Source organism: Rhea pennata, chromosome 1, assembly GCF_028389875.1.
Source record: "Rhea pennata isolate bPtePen1 chromosome 1, bPtePen1.pri, whole genome shotgun sequence".
Taxonomy (NCBI): Eukaryota; Metazoa; Chordata; class Aves; order Rheiformes; family Rheidae; genus Rhea; species Rhea pennata.
Genome location: NC_084663.1, coordinates 208,976,079 through 209,000,923, shown reverse-complemented (window position 1 = coordinate 209,000,923; position 24,845 = coordinate 208,976,079). Strand labels below are relative to the sequence as shown.

The window sequence follows — 24,845 nt, the reverse complement described above, 5'->3', positions numbered from 1 at the left end:
GTACAATAGTTAATGTATACTGCATAATATATTGGATTTATATAAGATAGTAGGAATTTCTGAGGTTCCTGAGTCATGACAACACAACATACAAGAGAAGCCATTAGACCTCAGGTTTTAAAATCAAAATGATTTTCTGCTGTTAATGTGGTTCTCAAAAAGGCTATCTTTCCTTAGAAAATTTCATATTGTTTCCAAATGTTGTGCTTTAGGTTGATGAAATTTTATGTAGAATAACTCAAGCCATCTAAAATCTCATACAAATAATAGGCATAGTGAATGTTGATTGAATTTTGTACAATTCAGAGTTACATTATCGTGCAATTGTAAGTAGTATGCATAGTCTTTTACTAAGCATTCTGTCTGATAAACACTAAGAACTAGATTGAAAACATCGTACTTTACTATTACACCTTTCACTCTTAAATTAGTTTTGTGTTTTATGATTAGTATACTTTTCAGAGCAACAATTAAAATCTGAGTTACTTAAGTACCTGTATTATATATATATATATATATATATATATATATATATATACACACACATATGTATACATATGTGTATATATATATATTTAAGAAGAAAAAAGAAAAAAGACAAGGGAGAATTATTCTTCCCCTTGTCTGTTTTTAAAGAGGAATGGGACCTGTTATTAAACAACAGATCATTGGGCTGAGGCTTTTTTGGAACAGATCAACATCACTGAAGTCAAGATGCATTACAGACACATAAAATAATCTGATTGTTATTTCTATTTTAACGTTAGCTAAATTGCTAGAGACAGTAAGAACACAAGAAATTTCTGCTCCTTTAACAAATACTTTTCTCTATTCTTCCTTGGTCATGCAGTCATTCCCAGCACAGCACAGCAACGCGTCCACCCACAGTGAGCTTACAGCGGACCATTTCTGTGGAAGGGTAAGATGATTCTCTGTCAAAGCTGCCTGTAGAGCTCTCAGATATCACTAAGCCAGAAACTGAATTTACTGCATAGACATAGAAGCTAAAGACACATATTATCACATATCACAATGATTAAATCTGTGAGATGCACAACTGTATGTAAATATGTTCAAATTAGTACTAATTCTCTTGAGATATTGATAGTGAAAGTATATGGAGCCGTGAATATGTCATGGAGGTATGTATACTGGCTACTGCTACTTCAATTCACCTCGCTTGGCTGGAGTTAATATTTACATATCTTAGTTGTAAAATGATTCCCACTAATCCTGGAACCCCCCGAAAGGCTTGCTCTATTGTCTTAATGTTTGCATGAGCTCTTTTTGACAAAGCTGACAGTGTCCAAATCTAAGGAGGAAGTACTGATATAGAATAATGATCCCATGCTGTTTGTTTATGTGTATATATATATATATATACATCTGTCTATATATAAATTAATTGCAGAAGCATAGTTCAGAGTACTTAGCTGACTCCACCTTAGTAAAACTATTTGGGTAAAATGTGAATAATTCACAAGTGCCGTTGACAGTCTTGCATCTTTATGGTATCAGAAGAGCTGATATTTAACGTTGAATTGCTTAAATTTTGATTACACTAGCTGGTATAGTTTCCAAACACACTTTAAGAAAATATTGGATTTGATTCTCCCCTCCCTTAAGGTGCAAATGACCCAATAAGCAAGCAATCGCTGACCTTTTTTATTATGCTTTCAGAACTGAGCAATGTTAGACTGTCCAAGGCACTGAGACTACCTGCCCCAGTTCTTTAACATCCCTGCCTTTCATATCAAATGCACACAAATCAATTCATATTTTGGATTTATTAACAAAATAGGGTCCCAAATGCCTGCATATTGAAAAAGTTTCACCAGTGCTGTGCATGGGCGCCAGAGAACATGATTTGGTGAGGCATCCTAAATCAATACATATAAGTCTGAAAAAAAATGTGGAAATATCTGACGTATTTTGTAGGCATGGGTAATATCTTGTCATTGACTACTCTCAGATCCTATTTTAAAGCCTTTATTTGCTGTGATAAAAGCAAGAATCCAAAGCTTCCACACAGCACAGATGTCATCTTGCCTGTATTTTGTTTTATGTTACATCTTTACTGTGGTGCAGTCAGAAAGTAAAATGATATATATAGGAAAAAATCCACTCCTAAGTGAACTCAGGTATTTTTCTCACAAGTGTCAAAATGAAATATTTTTAAGCAATTGAAAAACAGATTTAGAAATTATTTTACGGTTTTATTTAAAACATGTGGGAACTGCTGTATTATTTTTTCATTGAAAACAAGATAGACTAATGAAGCTACCACATGAAAGGCCCATACAGCTTAAGGGCCCTCATCTGAGAGGTAATTCTATAAATGAAGCCTGAGGTTCTGTGCAGTCCCCAGTTCCCCTGTGTCTGCGTGGAGGTCTGTCATCCATCCTCCTTGCTCAAAGCAGAGATCATTTCAAAGTTAGATCAAGTTGCTTACAGCCTTGTCCAGTGGACCTGCAACTATCACCAAAGGTAGAGATTGCACTAGCTCCGGGCAAGCTGTCCCAATGCTCAACCATCCTCATTTTGTCTCTCTGCTTCTCTCTAATGAACACAGAGGGATGTCAGAGAGACACGTACATATTGCCCCCCCCTTGCCATTTCCTTCTTACCATGTTCGTTGATTTAGGAAATAAAAAAAACCAAGCTTCAACAACAAGCTTATAAATTAAAATAGTGATTGACCAAAAAAAAAAAAAAAATGCTATATTGAGATTTAAGGAAGAAATTTTATTTATGATGTCTTTGACTTTGTATACTGGACTCCATAATTCATAAGGCACCCTGTGGGTTTCAGTTCCTACTGGAATTTGGAAATCAGTCTGTCTATGTGAACTTTTAGATAAATTGTAAAATCTGTGCTGGCCGTGCAGACAGTTTGCATATATTGTGTATGATTCATTGGAGCATGAGAAATCTGCAATTGATATTACAGGTCTCCTGCTGTTGGGGAGATAGAAGAATATGTGGCTTGTAATTATTACTAATCAACTTAAACTGAGTCATATTTCATTTTACATAGGAAAGTGGATCTGTTAGCCTGTTACAGTGCTGAGCAAATGTAAGTAATCAGCTCAGCCCTAAATATTCCATTATAGCAAAGCTCGATTTACGCTAATGTTTTGGTGAAGTCCATGCTGCTAAATATGTTTGTAGTTAATACAATCTGAGGTCAAAGCAAAGTTATTGTACTCTTTTAGGAACTGGGTTTCCATCAGTCCTCTATTTAAGTGATTCATAATCCTGCTTTTGAGATGCACGTCGTGGCTGCTTTACCTGCAAGGCTTTCTAGCACATGCTTAGAATGTGGCTTAATTGCTGGCTATATGTGACTGTATAGTCATTTAAGTATAACTAGGTCCTGTGAAGCAGAACTGAACTATGGGACGGACAAAGAAATAGAGGTAGAATAGAATTCACTGGCATTTATTGCTTCCCATCTTGTTGAATATGTGATAATTGAGCTGTCTAGAACAAAATTTTTAGAAAGCTTTAATAGATATTTAGCCTAGGTAATGAGACCACACTTAAAATCAATTCTTGTTTTTTAAAGCATGCTTTTGTGGAGTTCACATACAGCAAAAAATAGATATCAAATTTAAAAAAATCAAGATGTCCTTGATCTTTATATTCAAGCCATATATCCTTCACAGGTCAATAACAGCACATGAGGTGAACAGATTTATCACACATACAAAGGCATGAATTTCACAGGTGTTTGATGTCATTGTTCATAGAAGGGTTTTCTAAAGTTAGTGCAATCTCACTGATAACTTCCCTAATGTTTTATTTGCATGGTTTAGAAACAAGAAAGCTGTAATGTTTGCTTTTGAAAATATTGTTAATCTGAGTTTTTTGAAATGATTTTAATGAATGATTTTAACTGTGGAAATTTAAAATAGGAAAAATAATGCATGCAAATGAAAACTTCTCACTTGGAAATTCTGCAGTATTATCTGACAAAGCTATAATTTTAGTGGTCTATGATAGCTATTCTTTCTACAGTAAACCTTTGGACTAAACTGTATCTTACATACTATCATTTATATCAGTCATCTTTTCTGCTGAGCTGCTTAGAAACTGGGCTTTCAACTTATTTTTTTTTAGAGTGTTTTGATGGAAAATTTTAAATAATTTCTCTATATGACTGTCTCATATACAGATATAGATATACAAATAAACAGCATTTGAACAATGACTAAGGGTAAGAATTTTTATTCTGAACAGGAAAGACATTACAGAACACTTTGTGTTTCTAAGGTATCCTACTATATATAAAGTAATCCTGGGTGCTTGCTACTGAAGGTCTGTGTATTGATATTTCAAAACATTACTTAGAGGCATTGCTGTTTTTGAATATTCTCTTAGCCTTTAAATGGTTCCTGTTTGCTGACAGTGTGATTCGGGTTGCTTAGCACCATTCCCGTTTCATCAAGTTTTGCTTACAGACTGAAAAGCTGGAGCATTCATGCCAACAACTCCTGAAAATATTGTAGAAAAGTGTTTTTTAAAATAGTGTAGTTTTTTAAAAGCAGGGTATAAAGCAACCTTTCTGGTATGCAGTTGCTGTGTTGATACAGCAGGTGCAACAGAGATGCAGAGTTCAAGAGTTACTTTGGATTACTGGCGTATAAATAACAGATAAAAAACAGACCTCCTAGATTGTGGGAAGAGAGACACATGCTTGTTTGAGACAAACTACAAATGGATAAGTATACTGGAATAATCATCTCCCTTCAAAGTTACAGAGCTTATTATCTGTCCAACATTGCCACTGTAGAGTTCAATCACATTTCTCAAATCTGGGAGGCATACACCTATGTATTTAAGATAAATATCAGGCATCAATGTAAAAATGCAGACCAGTTTCACTTTTCAAATGAGAAATTATTCTTCTGTGCCAGCTTGTATCTTGCTAGCTCTAAGCAGAAAACATTGCCTGTTGTGCAGGCTTTAATTTCTCTATGAAGGACAAAATGAAAGGCTGTCAAAGTCCAGAGGGGTTCCCACAAAACAAAGTTGCACATGTATAAGCCAGTGCACTCACACGTACATCATTCAGTTTGAAGTCTGGCTCCCAGTAGGTTCCCTTGTATTAAATATACTTCAAAGTTTTTGACAAGTTAGACACAATGTTTGGAGAATAACTGCATAAAAAATGTAGTCAGCCTTAAAGTTAGGATAAAATATTGCTTCTACAGTTAATACCAACAATCAATCAACACGAAACGCCAAGAAAACCGTAGTCAAATTGCCAAGAAAAATACTCATTTCAAACAGCAGGGGTAACTATACTAAGCAAAATCATATTATGCTGTGTGGTATAATAAATGAATGTCTTATAAAAGACTGACTGCTTTGGCTGCTTGTACATCAGAATGAAAATATTTAGTAAAATAAAATAGCAGGTTACTAAGCAATTACAAGTTGTAACGAAAATGAACACTCTGCACCTGCCCAAAACCTAATCTATATTTGAAAAAGGTCAAAGTTGCTTCTCTGGACTGTGATTCTCAGTGTGAAAGCAATAGGTAAGAGGAAGATTTCCTTAATTTTGTTTTTTTCAATCATAGCTGAAATAACAATAATTAAGGCACAGATAAGGGATCAGAGCCCTCAGGGTCAGGTGCAACAGGGATGTGTAAAATGCCATGTGAAGCCTTTCCTAGCCTTTGAGATGTTAAAGTGTGGGGGACTGGAGGAACACGAAGGTTTGCAGCTGCCTACCGCTGTCAGATTGCAGGGTTTTGGTAACATTGCGACCAAGGTAGACCGAAGGGAGGGCTAAGTAGGAAGGCAAGGGGCAGTGTGGCTTCACATCAGTATGGAAATCTTCCAGTATGTCCAGTGGGTGGAGTAATAGGGGAAAAAGTAATAACCAAGAGGCCACAGAAGCTGGTATTGTTATTTTAGGTGATATTGTGATACAAGAGTAGATAAGTAAGTAAGTAGATAAGTAGATACCTTTTTCTCTAAATTGTTGTGAAGAAGAGTTGTTGAAAATATAAGAAAATTTAAATAAGCTAAATTTGCTTTTGCCTAAACTTTGATGTCTTTTAAATATAGGCAAGTGTGTATACAATACCAAGCCTTCAGCAAATTAACATTTTAAACTTTATCTTGTGTGATTAATCGGATTTTAAAACATCTTACACAGGGGCACATTCTCTGTTCACCCTAGCTTTCTGCATTCTATGCTATTAAGAAGAATCTTCTTAACAAAAGAAACCTATTTGAATTGCCTTTTTCAGGCCCATGCAAAGTTAGTGCCCTTTGGCTATCTGAAATAAACATGCAAAGTGATTTATTAAAATTTATGGAAGCACGAGAGGAGCTTTGGAAGTGTTATATTGAAAAAGAAATGTCCACATTAGCCAACTGACTGAGAAGATGCAGCTCAGTGCTCACGCGATGACCTGTTCGAAGCTAGACACCTTACAGTGCTGGATAAAGGTCCCTGAAGCCGTGAGATTTGCTGCTTTTCCCCTGTTCTGCTACTGATGCCTCACCATAACTGAAAAAATTAATTTCACTCTACTTCAGTTTTCCCACCTGCTATTTGCTGCTTAAGGAGCTTGAATGTTTTGTGTTGCTGTACATTGCCTACACAGAGGCAATTACTGGGCGGCCTTACTGGGGAACTCTGGGTGCTACTGGGATGCAAGCAGCATGAGAACTAAATACCCTGATGGGCTTTCTATGATGTGTGGTAGTGCAATGCTGTATCAGTGTGTGCATGAATGGATGGATCGTTTCAATATCTTTTGTGAAGCAAACAGCATTTCAAGGCGGGGGGGGAAGCTTGCAGCTGAGGCAAGATCAAAGTCATATTTCGAAGTCTCCACTGATTTGGGGTATATCACTGATTGTGATTCGACCTGAAGAAATACCTAGGGTCTGCTATTTCAAAGTGCTTGGTGTTCTTAATAGTTCTGGGGATGTTCCAAGAAGTACAAAACAGCCGTGACACCTCAGCTTTATGTATAATATATATAATAACTACAACAGAAATAGATATGTCAATGTGAGATAAATAATAAAAATAACTGTATTCTTTTATGTAGCCAGCAGCAGAAAAAAAGCAAATGAGAAATGGATTTTCTTTCAGTTAGCTATTATAAGAATTGTTTTCTTAAAGCTCTGCCCCATCATTTATCAGATCAGTTTTTAATCTCTTAAATTAAATCCTCAATTACTATGGATTCACAGCCTATAAAAAATGGCAGGGATTCTCACATTTTTATTGTGTCATTTTTGTATTGTAAAACCAATCGAAACAAATATTGAATATGAACATAGTGGATACAAACCATTTAGATGTTTTCGAGTTGATGAGCAAATAAAACAAACGTGAACAAAAACAAAAAGAAAAAACGCTAATGAGGCAAAATGCCTCTCTTTTTTGAGTTGTTTAATCACGTTTTCATGAAAGAAGAAAAGTTCCTTTAGCATTGAAATCCTACACACCTGATTTTGTTACATTTGCTTTCAAATGTTAATTTAATACTACTTTGGTCTTACATCAGGCCTGCAGTTTATGTTGTGCTTTACAGGAAACAGATCTGACGCCTTCCCTGCAGCAAGTAACCGAGTCTGTCCAAACTGATTCTCCCGCTGAGTTCTGAGCTTGTAAATTTGCGCTGGGTTGTGGAGCTTTGTGTGCTCCTTTGCTCCTGGTTATGATTTCTGACTCTATTATAGTGAATCTTCTTTTCCTCTTTCTCTGCTTTTTCTATTATTTATTCTTTTCCTTTTCTCTTTTTTCTTTGCTTGCCCTTTTTTTCCCTTCTGCTGCCTTCTGTCAGTCCAGGAATGTTTTCATCTCGTTCTCTTTACTAATTTCTGCTTGATTTCCCCTGCTGCTTTTCTCTGTTTGTGTTTGGTACAAAGCTGCAGGAGGGCATAAAACATACGCACACAGAATTAAAGTGCTAGTGTGCTTTGTTAGCACCTAGAAACTTACCTTCAGCCTTATTCATCACAGAAATTGTAAATGTGATAACTAGTTAAAACTGGAGGCAGAAGCTTGCATTCAGTAAAACTCTATGACTGTTGCTTTTTAGTAGCTATAGAGTGCCACCTATTGTCTCTAAAGAAACATCTGTATTTTTTACAAAAATTAGTCTTAAATTATACTTTGCTGCTTTTCCTTAGTTGAGATTATTTTTACTGAGTATATTTACTGCAAGAAAATATCATTCGCATTTGAGTTACATTTCTTTCACTTCTTACTCTGTCATGGTCATGTCTACTTTAATTGTTTGATTCCATTTCTCCCAGTGTTGCTCCGCAGATGTTACTCTAGACCTCCTTTGACAAGGACAGTTGGAGCACCTGTTCTTAGAGCCCTTTTCTCATGCTGTCAAAGAGAGGAGACTATAAATTTATCTGCCAGATGAAAAAAATATGTCACATACTCATCTTTACCCTGATCATAGCTTTTTCTTTGAGTTTGGTTAAAGCATTGCTACGTAACTTCTACATCACTCAAAAGAGATTACGTGGTCGGTGGCTGGTACTCTGGTTTGTTTAAGCAGGAAACTTTCTTCCTACTTTAACTTCATAGCATGCTACAAAGTTTTATTATCATAAGTGCTCTTTCAGTTTATTTTCAGACTAAGTGCACTATGCAAGCATGAAATACTATATATTCCAAAAATCTGTTAGTTGTTTGTTATACTTTGGTAAACTGGCATACGCCTTCTATTTCCTGCAATACTACAATTATCACCAGAGATTATTTCCATCATCATGACAATAGCATTTGCACATTGTTGGATCCACCATTTAGATTCCACAAAACACTCAGAAAGGAAACAAAACTGGACGTATGGCACCGTTGGTCAGTCTCTCTATACAGCCAAATTTGAGTCGTGACCCAATTGACCTGATTAAGCTGAAGACCAACAGCCAAAAAACGTTGTGTTCTAATCACAGCTTCTGCCACGTCCCTATTATTGTTTGGGCTTCCTCTGAACATAATCATCCAAGAACAAAATGTGAATTTTTGCTGTCAAAAGGCCAAAATTACAAAACAGTGCTGACAGCATTTTAGGCATAAATCTGCTGACTTGATCAGACACAGGAATTAATAACTGGGCCAACTTTTTTTGAGCCATACAGCTGAGTATTCGGCAGATACCCAGTTGTATTGACCTAGTTTTGCCCCTAGCACTGGCTTTCAGCCTTAGGATCTAAGCTGCCTACCCTGTGTGGAAGTACTGTGCTTCATTTTTAACAAGAACGCTTCTGATTACCCACCAGCAGAGCATACAAATATATTTGTTTGACTTTGCTGCTTCTTTTTCCTCAATACCCCAATAAATAGTGATGGTGGTTGCTCTGCTCTCAAAAAACATTTTTGATCTGTAGGACTCGAAGAGGACAAGTGTCACCATATCATTTTGTGGATGAGAAAATTGAAGCTGAAAGGAATTAGTGACTTGCCAAGATCACTCAGCAGCTCATGGGCTAAGCTGGGGAAGGAACCTAGTTTCCTCCAATTCACTCTCCTAATTCTACTCTAACCCTTAGGCCACCCTTCCTAATTAAAAGCCTGTGTGGACTTCTTACATCTGGATTACATTACACCTAATCTGCACATACTTAAGGAGGTGTTAAAAATGTTGCTTCAAGACAAATCAATTGCAATGATCCAAAAGGCAGAAAAAAATCCCTTCTTAATGGTTAAAAAAAGTCAAGAATATACAAACATATACTTGAATATTGTATGAATATGAATTTTTTCAAAGATGTATTTTTGTAACATTGATTTCTGACCATATACAATTAAGAAAAGGTATAAGATCTTGGGCCTTGTGGAGTAGGATAATACTTTCGGTAAAACTTACAATCTATCTCCTTTTTAAAATATTATCAGAAAAATTTCTTTAATCTATTTCTTTCAAAAATATCAAATTTAAGTATCAGCAAGCTGAGATGTTATCTAAAGATCATGACCAGGCTGGAGATATTGTATGAGCATTAGCAGTGGGCAAAGCTGAACAAATTCATACTGATTTTGGAATTATTCTGTAAAGACTAAGTTCCCATCTACAAAGCCATAAAACCTTATGCACATCAAAAAAGACATACCTTGGTGTGTCATTTCTTTCCTTCACTTAAATAAAAAAGAAATGGAAATACTATTCTTGTTATAGAGAACCATTATATGGTACATAGGAAATACTAGTACACTCTGGAACATGTTTCTTGGGAGCTGCTGTGTATGTATGTGTTTATACTTGCCTTTTTGCTTGCAATTACCATTTGAAAAAATTAAGAATTTTAAGAAGATTCCATGTCTCTGTGAGAAGTCACAGATGGGTTAGATCTACACACGTGTGAGTATTTGTAGGACTGGGCCTAAGATCTTCACATGTTCGTATAATAGCATGTGCACTCTTTTTCTGTAAAGTGAATTTGTTAGAGGGATTTCAAATTAGGTAAGTACACATAAATAAGGGGTGTGTTTGTGTATGCACTTGTCTGTGCTTCTGTACCCAGCAGAGAGGCAGGTCTAAGGCCTGCTACATATAGTAAAGGTTGGAAATTCGAATACCTGGGACATTGTCTCAATTGCGCTATCTTGATATCTTAGGAAAGTCATCTACTCTGTCTACTTTCCCATCATTAAAATACACATTATAAACTTTATATCCTTTGGGAAGTATTTTCAATCTACAGATGGAAAGTGCTATGTAACAGTTATTATTTATTGTAGTTGTTATTATTGATTGATTTCCATCATTTTGAAGAACTTTTAAAAATGGTAAAATACAAGCAAATATCCCTTAGCGTTCAATGATAATGTTATTTTGTGACTTTACAAGTGCAAATTCCTGATGATGTCAAACCAGACCTTTTCATGAGATTTTTCTGAATTGGTCATAAAAATATTGTTTGGATTGAACATGCTTGCCATTTCCTTGCCTGGATTTTTTGAATTTTTTATTTGTTCATTTATTTGTTTAAAAAGCAAGACTAGATCTTAAAAGACAAAATGGCATTATGTCACGATTGATTGTATTTGTGTATGCAGTATCACTATGAACAAGATTATAAAATATCTTCAGGGTTTTTTTTTTTTTGTTCTTTTGTTTTTTAAAAATATACTGTAACTTAATGAAGACTTCTACAGAGGATAGGAGTTCATAGAGAAGTTTGGATTCACCCATGAGTTTAAAAAAAGGCTCCTGGTTAATTCCTACTTTCTCTGGTCTCCAGTTAATATATTTATATCATTTATTAAGTGATTTCCTTTGGTAGTAGCATGCCCACTGGGTCTTAAACAACAGCTAGTGTGCTGAAGATGCCTTGAGAGATGCGTACACAGTAAAAGAGTTTGAATGGACAAACATTATCATTTTGTTTCTATACAGAGAGCCTCGGAAAATCATCCTGCACAAGGGCTCCACAGGACTTGGTTTTAACATTGTGGGAGGCGAAGATGGGGAAGGCATTTTCGTGTCTTTCATCCTAGCAGGCGGGCCTGCTGATCTCAGCGGAGAACTACAGAGAGGAGATCAAATTTTATCCGTAAGTATTTGCCTTTGGTTTTGCCGGCCAATTACTTTTTCTTGTTCTCTATCTATATTGCATGGGACACACAAAGGCGGCTTCCTACAGCCTTTTTGTCATGGAATAGCCATGCTGGGCTATTTCTTGCTTAAGCTGGTAATCCATGTGTTAGTTAAATTCAAGCTGGCAACAGTTTATCATTGAATATTTTATTTGTTTGCTCTTGCTTTTTATATCATTTGCTAATGGTGTTAGCTGCATTCAGCTCAGAATGAATCTTCTCTGCTTAGTACTGTCTGCAGTATGGCCCCAAACAACCCAAAGAATATGTCAGCACCTGTGCAGACCTCTGCACCTCCCAAATCAGCCCACAATCTATTTCCATTTTGCCCCAAAAGGCACCATTGAGAAGATATTTCTCAGTTTTATCTTTTCTTTGAGGAGAAAAAGTGCTAGGATAAAATCATCCAGACTGTGGGTGCCACCTAGTGTGCACCAAGCTGCTTAGCAAATGTCCTGGTACAAGAATAAGATTAATTAGATTAGGTTAATTATCTCTGCTCCTGCAATGAATTTGATGATCACTCAGAAATTCATTTTTAAATTTTAGAGGATAAAAAGGATATGTAGCCTGAAGTTATATTTTGCATACTTAGTTTCAGAAGCGTCATTTTAATTTTCCTTTCATGTATGTATTGATAGCGCCCAATTCAAAAACAGAGCGTTTATCTTTTAGGCTGTGTCAAGTAATTGAACATCTAACTGGAACAGTCTGAATGTAAAGGATTTTCAAATGGCAATGAAAGTCTTGAAAATGTAGTTAAGTGCCCTTTCACATAATGCTGCCCTATGGAAAAAAGGAAACTGTACCAAAAGGACACAGCTATGACTGTTTTGTGTGAAGTACATCAGTAGCCCTAAGCCAAAGAATCGAAACCCAAGCATTATTTGTCTCAGACGAGTGAGCTGCCCGCGAGGCTGGCAGGTCACACACCTTCCTTCTATGCGGCTTTCTGTCTCCATGAATTGCACAGCGCTGGCTGCCCTTTGGTTTGCAGCAGGAGAAGAAGATGGCTATGGCCTGGGCAGTTTGTTGCATGGTCCTGTAGGACAGCAAATGTTCAGGTCCCTTCAGGAGGACGCTGAATTGGGTTTTCTTACATTTATTATGAATGTCTTGGCCACTGACCTGTTGTATGAAAAGGGAGTTTGTCTTCCACATCTGTCAAAGCTTTGGTGTGAAAAGGTGATTGGTGCTGCTCTGTGGCATACGGAAAATCTGGCAAGTTAACACCAAAGGAATGCAGTAACCTGAAACTGTGAGGATTATAGTGATATATTTTATCTTGCCCTTGCAAATATAGTGAGAAAATTGAGAAAGGGTAAGTAAGAAATGTTTAGGTGCCTTCAAGATAACTCTAAGTAGAACATTCATAGAAGGCTACAAAAATAACCACCCAAACAGACTCTTTCACAGTTATCAACATGAAGAGACAAGGCAGGCAAATGCTTGTGCCAGAAAGAACACAGACAAGAAACCTGAAGAATAGAAATGGAAATTTCTTCAGGGCATTTATGCAATTCATTTTTTGTTTGTCTAGATGGCCTCAAGAGAAGGCTGGTTGGAAGACAGCTATGAGATCAAAGCCTTTCACAGTATGTTGTATTCAGAGAGCCGGCAGATCAGATACAACTTTAAAAGTCCATTTTCTATTTTCCTTTATTTCCAAGAGGCCATAAATAGCATTGTGGCATGCTCTGAAGTTGAATTTTGAACTCTGTTTCTTTTCTCTTTCACAGCAACGTTTTCCATAAGTCCTAACTAAACTTGCCAGTGTTGCTGCAGCATTTACTTGTCGTGCAAAAGGAGCTTATTTGTTCATTGAGCAGAATGGGACGGAAATGATTACTACATTAGACTGCGTGCATATCCTCAGGCCAAGTCACAAAGTCATGCACTGCTGACTTATTTCGTCACAAATAACTATTATGAATCCATTTTCCATATTCAAAAAAAATGCATAAGCTAGTTTTAGAGCTGATTAATCTCAGACCAGTGTCTGGTGAAGGGTCCCAGTCACATTAATTGTATAAGGGCTCCACAGAGTAGATCTGCTTCTCTCCATTATTCCTTCTTGTCTCACCCCTCAGAAACATTTATGCCGTTACTGAAATAGTTTTTCCATTTGTTTCTCAAAACATGACAAATCTGATTTACTAAGATCAAATAGTGTCCTCAAAGCTAGTATTTCTAATTAACTTAGGGCTGGTTAAGTTTCTTTCAAACGGGAAGTAGTAAGTGAATTAGGTCTTGGAGACCTGGATTTAATTCCTGATTTCGCTATAGTCCTTCAGTATGACCTTGGGCAAAACGCCTTACGTTCATAAGCTTCAGTCTCCCATATGGAAGAGGAGGATCATGGCACATTCTTCATTCCTGTGCTGTGACTATGGGGAAATGTTGATTGATTGCCAGAGAGAAATGTGTACTCACGTACAAAGAGAGTACCTGTAAAAATACCTTAAATTGCAAATCCATGAGTGTGACCTCATGCATCTGAGAATATATGCTGCTTTTGGGTGACCGATCGGGTACGTAACCAGTGATCTTTAGAAGTGATCATGTTTGAAAAGTGGAATGGTATCACCCCCTCTCCATGCTATTGCCTGGGACTCTCCAAAGAGCAAGACCTCACAAACTGCACCTTCTGCCCCTGGAATGTCCATCATCCTGGGCATTACTCTGGTCTGCTTGAACGGAGAGGATTGTGGGGTTTACTTCCAGCCTTGATCTTGGAAGCTTTCCAGGCTTGAGCTGCCAAGTAAGAGCTGAACCCACAGCTGGTGCTGTTTCTTAGTTCAAAAGAGCAAGTGATGGTCTAGCAAAGCCAAATACAGAATGCTCGTGTCTTGTTTAGGGAATGGCAACAGCACAGCTGAGACCAAGGGCCACTGCCCAGGTTCCCCTAAGGTGCATTATAAACTGTTGCAAACTTGTTGAGGAGCTAACGTGTTGCCTTGTGAGCAGAGTTTCGTTGAGTTTGAGGAGACCCTGCTTTCTATTCCTAGTCCTGGAGTCAGCCTGAAGGGCTTGAGCAAACCCCATAACCTTTCTGCCTCAGTTTCTGCCCTTTTTTGTGGGTTATGCGATACAGAGGAGCCCAAGAGTACAGCCCTCCAGGGCATCTATGGAAGACTAAGCCTTAGCTTGTCCCCATGGATGAGGGGTAAAATTCGAGTTTATTTTTCACAAATGCCACCAGATGGCACCACAGGATCGGCAATGGCAGAGCCTCTGTCTGACTTTTTTTCTGCCTCTGAAAACTGAGACTAGGAATAACAGGGATAGACATATTTTTATGTTTTCGGGTAATTGGCTGAAAATGTTTAAAACTTATCTCAGAAAGCAGAGTGATACTCAAATGTTTTTGTGCAGAGAGAGAAAATGAATCATAGCTGAACCCTGAAGGCAAATAGAAGAATAATGGAAAATGTTATGGGTTTCAAATGATAAAATATTTCAAATAACAAAAAAGGAATGAAATTATGGTGTTATATTTATGATAAACTGTTTTTTCCCCAAAAAGTGGGGGATTTTTAATGCTGGTTTCTTTTTGCATTATGCTCTTGTGATTAACTACTAAACTAAAGAAAAAAATCCTTCTTGGTTTTGTGTCTTCAAAATATATCAATTTAAACATCAGCAATATATGATCTTCAATATGACAGAACATATCCTTCTTCATATCCTCTCGTCACATTATTAAATCTAATCTTAACATTATTAAATAGGATTTTAAATACTAATTGACATATAACACTGGAAATGAGTTTCAGTTATATTAACTGATTTGTTTAAAATCATGCAAGAAGTCTGGGCCAAAACTGGACTTAAGTGGCTGCTTGAACTCTGCTCTAACCCCAGTTTCTCCATCTGTTAGGGAAATACAGTCTTGCAGCCTCTAGCACAAATAAAAATAATGTTCCTTGATGCCATGCTTGCACTTTAAAATTCTGCTCCCCATACTAAAGGTTATATTGCCTGTTAAAATTAGGCAATATTTTGATGTTTAATGGTAATCATCTGTCGATGCATAAATGATTTCCAGGAACCACAAGGCCACACCGTGCATATATTCCTGCTGACAGGTAGCAGCACAAGTCTTATATTTTTAGAAAAACAAGTGCATAGTGACTCTCCGTAATTTTTCAGGGCCAAGTCCTGAGGGAGGAAATATGGTCGTAGTCAAACAAAAAGTGCCACATCAAGGAGTTATGCTATTTTTGCCTTATAATCTCAAATTAATATTATGATACAGCACATTTAGGTTTCTTAACGTGTGTGCTTCAAAGCACTTTCAATACCAGATATGCAAATTTATGTGCAATACCTAAAGCACAGAGAATTTTTTACACACACAAGCACACCAGGAAAATTCAGATTTACTGTTTGAAGTCTTGGTGTACCACCAATTAGTGCATATTGCTCCTTGAATTGCTGTGATGACAGGTTTTTCACACAGTTTTATACTTTTACACAAGATTATGTAAAGTTTTAAAAGTATATAAATCAGTAACAGCTTATGACCAGATATTTAAACTCTAAAAAGAATTAAGGAGAATTAACAGCTGTAAGGAGGTAATATCAAGTGTTAGCACTTGAATCTTAAATTCTGAAATGACTAAATTTTGTTGTCTTTGGACAGGATTAAGCCCTAGATTAAGATACTTAAATGTAGGTATCTATATGTTACTAGGTGTCTAGAGTGAACTGAATTGCTCTGTAGGCTTCATCAACACTACTGATCCACTGACTTTAAACACTTGTCACACGTGTGTTTGCCTATATTTGGGAGTCTTAAATTCACACTTAATCTCACCTTTTCTGTGTGTTTGCCTTCATAATAGATGTTTGATTCTTCAACTATGTACTGGGAAAAGGGCTAGCAGAACTACCGTGTGGGATTTTCTGTTGCTGGCTGATGACATTATCTGTAGTCAGCATGCAACACTGGCGGATGAACATCTCAGAGGTTCTCTGCTGCTTCTGGTCTCTTGTATAATGTTCTCCTTTGTAGAGGGAAAGTGATATCTTGCATTGATCAGATTTTATCTTGTGTCAGTGGATTATCCTGCTGTCATTTTTTGTGAGATGTTTGGTCTCCCTCACAAACAGGTTAGACCCTTTTCTTTCCACCCAGTTGCTCTCACTTCTCCCACACAGCTCCTACCTGCCTTCTCACTCACATCTGTAGCAAAAATTTAAAAAATACATTTTAAAAATACAACACTCTGCAATTTTGCTCCAAAATGTTCTGTATATAGAGCAGGATACAGTGTAAGGATCTCTGCCTTTTTATAGCAAATATTTATGGTTCCTTTTGCTGAAGTTAGAAGTGACTTTCAGACTGACTTCCCTTACTCTGGTGTGGGGAAGCTTTCAGGTTTTCTAATTTAAACCCATTTTTTGCTTATGGTAAAAGCAGTAAAACTACTCAGGGCAAAGACTGCATTTTGTTATCTAGTTACAAAACTAAGGAAAGGCAATACCATTTAGTTTTGCATCTCAATTTTTTTTATTATTATTTGCAATTGTCTTGAAAAATATTTGAACCATCTCCACTGGACACATCCCCAAAATGGACCTTATGATGCAGATCTCTATAGGTCCTGGAATTCTTTCTCTATGGAACATCAGCTTGTTCCTTTGGGGCTTTGTGAAATAGTTTTAGGATTATAACAGATACTCTCCTTGCCATTCCTACAGGATTTATTTGCAGAGGCATTGGCTGTGTGCTTAAGATGCTTTTTTCTCTGTGGTGTTGTGGATGATGTATGACTCTGTCCTCTTGCATGGAAGGGTCTATCAAATTCTGCAGCCCTTCATGTGGACTGTTTCAGAGAAGTAGAACTTGTTCAGAAAATCAACAGAAGTGTGTGCAAAGCTTTTCCAAATTACAAATACTGCAAGCTAGGTGATGTGCATGATAGATCTGGAAAAGAAAATCTCTGTGGAGAAAGAAGAGAAGATAAGAATACAGATGCTTTCATATGCCTATAGGATGACACCAACTGGAAGGTCACATAGGTTAAGCTTCTCATGAGCCAATAGTGGGTTAATCCAAGTTTAGGCTGTTTTAATGCTGGTAAGAGAGTAGAGGAGGGCATACAACCCTTTTGACTCCCTCTGCAGCTAACAGAAAGATATAGCTGCTTCCAAAGTATGATTTACTTTATCCTAAAGTAGACATTTTACACAGGTCAAATGAGCATTGTGCTGTAAAAGTGTACATTTCTTTCTACTGATTATAGAGTTTGGGCAACTTCCTTTCATTAAAATGAATTCTATCCAAACTGGCCATAAAGTTCTTGAATCTTTTTGGTAGACAATATAGAAAAACAAGTAGAATGTCCAGATGTTGTTCTGATTTTTTTTTAATTTTTATGGTAGCCTTGGGGGACAAAATCAAAAAGGCAAGATATAAAATGAACTATAACTAGCAAGAATTAGAAAAAGTAGTAAGTAATATGATGAGAGAAGGAAAAAAAAAGGAATAAATAAACTTCTAAACAGTGTGAGGAAAAAATGTTTAAAAGTGAGACTGGGAAAGTTGAAAGGTTTAGTGCATTTCTTTCTTTACTGCTGCTTCTTTAAAAAAAAGGGTTCACGATCATCCTATTAGAGCACTTATGAAGGAACAAAGAGAGTAGTCTTTGAATTAAGTTAAGGCAAAAACAACCTAATACTTAGTAAGTATCTCAAGAAGGAGGCTTAGAAAACAAGTGAAATTCATCCTTGAGTATTTAAGGAACTATTTGGAGCAGACCATTAGAGATTTTTCTTAGAGAATTCAAGGAATTATTATGATTACAGAGCAGTTTGCCCAATTTTCAGTGGAAAACTACAGGAAAAAATAATCCATTTGCAAACACCAAATAGAAGAATTTGTAATAGTCACTATGAACTTTTCAATGATAAATTGTCAAGCATAATTTCATGCCTAAAAGAACAACAGACCTTGTGGCTGGGGAAGAAGCAATAGATGTTATTTTATGACAAACTGCCCCTGTAAATTTCAGATCAACATCTTCATATAGTGGTGGACCGCAAGACCCCCAAAAGCTAGGGAAAAGGAAAAAAAGCAAAGATGCTATGATGGCAGGATTATACAAGTGGGAAGATCAGGGGATTGAAGCTTCTGAGTAAACAGTAGATTAATCCAAGCTTAGGCTTTGTTCATAACATTAGGAATTTCTGGGATTTTTGTTTGAGTTAGAAATGGCAACAGATCTCTAAGAGTCCTCTACTATTTTTTTTTTTTTGTTTGTTTGTTTGTTTGTTTGTTTTTTGGTGAGACTTTCTAGTTGCACAGTTAACTCAGTTTCACTATTTACAATACATGTATAATCTAGAGATATATGTCAAGTGGTTGTTTTCATCATGCTGGCTCAAAAAATTCAGAAGGACGAAACTGAATCACTCATGCACCCAAAATCTCTGTATAGTAATAGAAGATTTTTAGAGGTACAGAAGACAATTATTAGCAGAAGTAAATTCAAATTAATACTTTTAAAAACCCTCTCCTATATTTATTTAAAGAAATTACTTATTTTGAAAAAAACTCTCACTTTTTCCATGAAGCTTTGGAGCGCAAAGCCCATGTCAGGAGAGCCCTAGCATCCTCCTTGAGCATAAAAATTCACGTTAATGAAGTGTGAGATATGTCTATGTAAATATTACCATCTGGAAATACTTACCCTTAGATAAGAACTCTGGTAGCAAACTGTTATTTTGGCATTGTTGAGAAATATATATGATCTGGTGGCTGGAAGCTGAATTTAAACACATTTACCCTCCAAACTTGATGCACTTGTTTTGCAGTCAGAATATCTAGGTTATATTTCCAGAGAAGCTGATAGACTTGTCTCTCTGGGTCTTCAAAATAAAATAGATAGCTTTCTAAAACACAAGCTTAATACAGCTTCTAGGGGGGGAAAAAATGTTGCCTGCGTATGCTGGAAAGCAGTACATGCTATCTGGCTATAGAACTCCCTTTTGGCTTTTATATTAATTTAAGAATCTTTCTTCCTGCTGGATCTGTCTCTATCTCCCTCTCTCCCTCTAGATTTCTACAATATATTAAAAAAAAAAAGTGCAATTGCCTTAGTGCTAGTTTCTAACTTAACTCTGATAGTTCCAAGTGCATGATTAGAATCTATTAAATTATACTAGCAATCCTCATGAATAGCACGTCTTTTTTGCCAAGCAGTGTTAGCTATCAGACCTGTCAGTTATGTGTCACACAAAGCTAGTAAATCGTCCTAGACTACTGGCTGTATATTTTTACTATGATAAAATCATCAGTTGCTTCTAAAATATTCATTTTGCAATTGCCTCAATGAGGAAGAATGATCTTTCTGATGCCAGATTGTGTGCTCTTCAGCTCCCAACAGTTTAAGGGGGAGTTCGCATTCAGTTCAAACATTCTAAATTAGCAAATTTTGTTATGAGATTGCCAGACAGAATTATGTCACATCTGATATACTAAGGAGTTGGGATGAGGTTTTCAGCCTTTGGTGTAGCCTCACTGTCAGTCTCACAATGAAGAGAGAGAAAAACCACAAATTTGAAAGCCAAAATTGTTACTGCTAGACAAAATGGCTACATCCCTGCGCTCTGTTCATTCACAGATTTGCCTCAGGCTGGACTTTTGTGTTGCACTTAGACTAACCAGACTATAGGCATTATTCTGCTCTATTGCCCAGTAATTTGGGGTTCTTGAGTGATTTAAAAAATGATCCTATGACTTGAGTTGCATAATAATAGAATTTGGCCATCCATGAAATAAGGTATTTGAGGGGTATCTGCAGTAATATGATGAAGGAGATGATGGAGATGTTTTTGAAAGAAACAGCTAGATATGTCCTTTTCCTGAACAAGCAAGCCCACTAGGGCAATAACAGTAGCAAAGGCAAAAATCCTTACAAAATACAAGGGATCATTTCCTTTTCATTACTTTTAAAAGACACGCTTCATTTCAGACCATGGAACATCATCCATTCAAAGTATGTATGTCACATAATCCTAATCTGTACAGCCACGAATTAAGTATGAATGTTGTGATTCCAGCTGTTTTAATATGAAAACATAAACATTTAACACTTCATCTAGAACTGAACATTTCAATTAGGTGGATGAGCTGTCACTGAACCATTGATAGGTTTCCTCATGGTCACTGGATTGAATTCGGTACCTACTTGCAGGGACACAAGCCAGTGACCACCTTAGTGTTACGGCTTTTCACAGGTCACATTACCATATTCTGTGGACACAGAAATATGCAAAGAGTGTTAAGTAGCAATCAGGGTATAGCTTTCAGTTCTTAAATTTGCCAGTGTCTCACTGCTTGGGGTCACACAAGTCACCAATGCCTTTCTGTTTCTAAACAACCTCTAAATTTGATTCACCTTTGTATTTTCAATCCTGAGTAGCTACTTCAGCCAGCTTGCTGGCTTCTGCTTGAAGTACAGTTTTCATCATCTTCAAATTGTAAGGTACTTGTTAAAATGAAAATCTTTACTTCATTTCAGAAGCAGCAGAACTGGAATAATTATTTCTGTTTACATCATCCTTTGAAATTCAAATGTAAGCTAAGAACACTGAAGTATTATGAATAAAACTGGTCAACAATAGTGTAGTGTTTTCTTCCATATACTGGAAAAAAAAAAACCCTTCAAAAACTTGGCTTGGCAGAAACCAATGTATTATTTGAAGTGACTCCTACTGATAGGGAAATGCCTAAATGTCCCAGGATGAGCACAGGAGATGGAAATCCAAGTGTGAAAATAGAAATAGGGAGAAAGATGATTAATTCGGATAAGACAGGAAAGAGAGTAGAAGTAACAGTCACATAAAAAGTAAAAGCTGGAGGAGGGAGGAGGGGCAATTTGATGTCAGGCTGAAGTAGGAAGTCTGAAGACAGCAGAAATTGCAAAGGAGAGTGAATGTGTGAAAGTAGACTTTGATTGAAAAGATGACACCGCAGTGAGATGCCTGAGATAGGTGGTGGCAGAAATACGAGGGTGCTTGAGTGACTAGGCAGGAGGAGGAAAGGTAGAAAAGCAGCAACTAGGTTTGAATATAAGTGCAGGTGATGAGCTCTCCATTTTAATACAAATGAGCATTCTTACTTATTCAGTATTGTATTTGATTAATGAGGAATTAACGTATAATGTTAATGAAAAAGCCAATATCGATATTTATTTCAAAATTAGTTAATAAATATTGCCTGTGCTATTCTCTAGCACAGTACTCATATATGATATTTCTCGTTAGGAATAGCAATTATCGTAATATGAAAAGACCACATATGTGCCTCTCTCTAGACTTTGGCATTAATGATGAGATAAAATGCTGTTGATCACCTTGTAGCTGATGGATGACATCCAGCTCACACTAGTAACAGAATTAGCTGGTAGCTATTTAGTGACCTGAATGAAATAAGGTTCATGTCCATTCAGGCTCCACTGAGCCTATGTGTCCTTTCCAAAATCCAGAATTTATTTCAAACCCAGTTTAAACAAATTCTGAGGAATTCTGATGGAACTGAGAGGAAATAGCTCTTAAGGCTGTCATTGGAGTGAACATCACTTAAATTACCTCGGTCTCAAAGTCTGCCAATCTGACATCATTCACAAATACTGCATTTTTGGAAAATGGAAAGCAGCTTTACTGCAAGAAGAATTTCTCTGCACAGTTTGGGATAATAAGAAATCTATGACTATAGTTATAGGCTTAACAGGTACCATTTGGAATGATTCATGTGTTCTGGTGAGTCATAAAGCTTGTTAGTAGGAATTGCCCTGCTATAAAAGGAAATGTGTGCAATACACCACTTCACTAATATAATATTAATTTTCTTACTGCTTCAGAGATGTAGCAGTGCTTTGATACCTCTTTCAGATGTCTCATTTTCTTCTTTAAAATTTCTGTTAGAAAAAGGCATACTAAATCACATAGCTTGTACCCCTACAGTGTTTCTTGTTTTCTAGAGAGAGAAGAATTTATTTTTAAAAGGTCCAGTTTATCAGAGCATAAAGACCTGCTTACTGAAGGCAAAAACCATAACTCAAAGGTAGTAAGACGAGGAAAATTGAAAAGGTCATTTAAATTGTTGGCCCGTAAAAAGAGAAGCAGGATGCTGGACATGGAGAAGAGCGGACATGACACAATATTACATTTTCAGTGTAGTGCAGGATGAGATAACCAGTGTAGTTTAAATTAAATAGTTTTAACTGATGAGAAGAAAAGGTAGGTACAGAAAAGGTTAGAAGTGAGAAACATGAGAGAAAAGCTATAAGCGTGAGCCTGAAAATTTAAAAGAAGGTAAGTCAGAGAATGAAGACTCTTCCTTCTCTGTGTATTTCTCCCTTCTTTCAATTTCTAAACATTTTCTTCACTAGTAAGGCAAAACTCTTTTATAGTAACTTTTTTCATCGCTCTCCTCTTGCAGCTGGTTGCAATTCTTGCAGACGTTCAGCCTCCAGCTTGCTGTATTGGCATTAGCTTACAAAATGAACTCCTGTCAAAGCTGAAATACATTCTTGCTCAACAAAGAGCTGTAATCTGGCAATATGCATGAATTTCTTACAATTCTTTTACTTTCCATGGAATATATCAGCTGTCACAGTTATGTGGGCCATTGTGTGGAACTGTTATACCACCTTCTGGTAAGAAAAGTCTTCCCTAGACACGCTCGGGGCAATAACTTCATAGTGAAGGTCATCTCTAATGTGTATTTTTCCAATGTTCCCTGTCTTACTGGAAGAGCATGTTCCATCACCTAAGGGATAATGCTGTATGTTTGGTTCCTAATGACTAATGAGGACTACTGGAGAACATGGTTCATCTTCCCTCTCATCTCTTTTCTAATTCTATCGGGAAAACTTAAGAGGGCCTACAGAGTTAAAGCAGATGGGTAGGGTTCTTCGTGTCTTTGCTTAATGCAATCAATGGGAAGCCTGGCTGTAAGAGTTGCCTTTTCTGTTCAAGCTTCTGGGTTTTTTTATGAATTCAACAAACAAAAGAATTCAGCCACAGTTTGAGAAATCTGCTGCATTGTACAGGAATTCCATTTCTTTGTCATTTAAGTTACTGTACAAAATCACTGCACAATGTTACCAGCAGTTCAAAGAAGAAATGAAAAATAATCTTCTATGCTTGCTCTCCAGGGAAGGCACTTGTTTTTCCTTTCCTTTACAACTCAACAAGAGATCCCAAGTGTTTATTTAATCACTGTGCAAACACAAAATAAGGTGCCTTTAATACAGCAGGTTATTCTGCTAACCTCCAGTCTCTTTGAATAATCTAGATATGAATCATGGTCAAGATAATATAATATGAGAAGACACTGTAGTAAACTGACACAGTTCAGAATTGAGCAAATTTATGTTAATATGGGCTATTTGATTAAATATTTTAAAGGTGATATAACACTTCCACTTCTAAAAGATATAGTTTATCCAAAATATAAATCTTACCTTCTATTCCATATGAAGTTAATAGTACTTTAATTTGAATCAATGAAGTCAAGGGCAATTACTATAATTACTGTGACCTTTAGTTACATCTTTGTCTTGCTTTAGTTTTGTCTGTAGCTTTTAACTACAATCTTTTGTTATAGCACTTCCCCTTGTCTGTGAGCTTTCTAACCATTTTTTTGCATGGTGTACAGAAAAGATAGACAGCTGTATAAGCTGAAGGCTTTCCTTATTTCCATTATGTCAAATTCATTTTGGAAGTAAGCATCAGAAATTGTACAGTCAAATTCATTCTCTGCTAGGGCATCAAGATTGTGCAGTCAAGCTCAGAACAACAGTGCTGCTTTGCTTATTATATAATGCTTCTTAAAGGAATCCAGCCCATTTAATAGAATAAAATAACATCTCTGGTGTATATTAAATTTTCCTACACACTCATGCAACTTCTTTCTGTATTTTTGTTAGTTTTACTGAGTATTCTTAACACAAACACATTAAATTCATTGAAAGCAGTAATTGGAAGCAGATTTAACCATTTGTAATGAAATCATATCAGGCAAAAATATCACCATACACAATTGTTGTAATTAAAATATTGTTTTGGTGGAAGAGACAGGAAAAAGAGTATTATTCATTTTAGCACTTCATGCTTTCAGACAAAAAACACTTGTTCTTTTTGGCCTGAGGGTAAAAACTTTATTAGAATGTGGTGCATATTAATATTTTTTTTCATCAACACTGAATGTCTCTATATAAATATGCTAGTTTTC

General features: G+C 36.5%; 1 protein-coding gene across 5 annotated transcripts in view; it reads left to right on the top strand.

Moving 5' to 3' along the window:
- LOC134135676 (disks large homolog 2) overlaps nt 1–24,845 on the top strand; it is a 740,305-nt gene that overhangs the window by 500,409 nt on the left and 215,051 nt on the right. For all 5 annotated transcript variants that reach the window (XM_062567370.1, XM_062567369.1, XM_062567373.1 and 2 more), the window contains 2 exons: nt 851–919; nt 11,397–11,553. In XM_062567370.1, the coding sequence (XP_062423354.1) occupies nt 851–919; nt 11,397–11,553 (226 nt within the window). The remainder of the gene's footprint in view (nt 1–850; nt 920–11,396; nt 11,554–24,845) is intronic.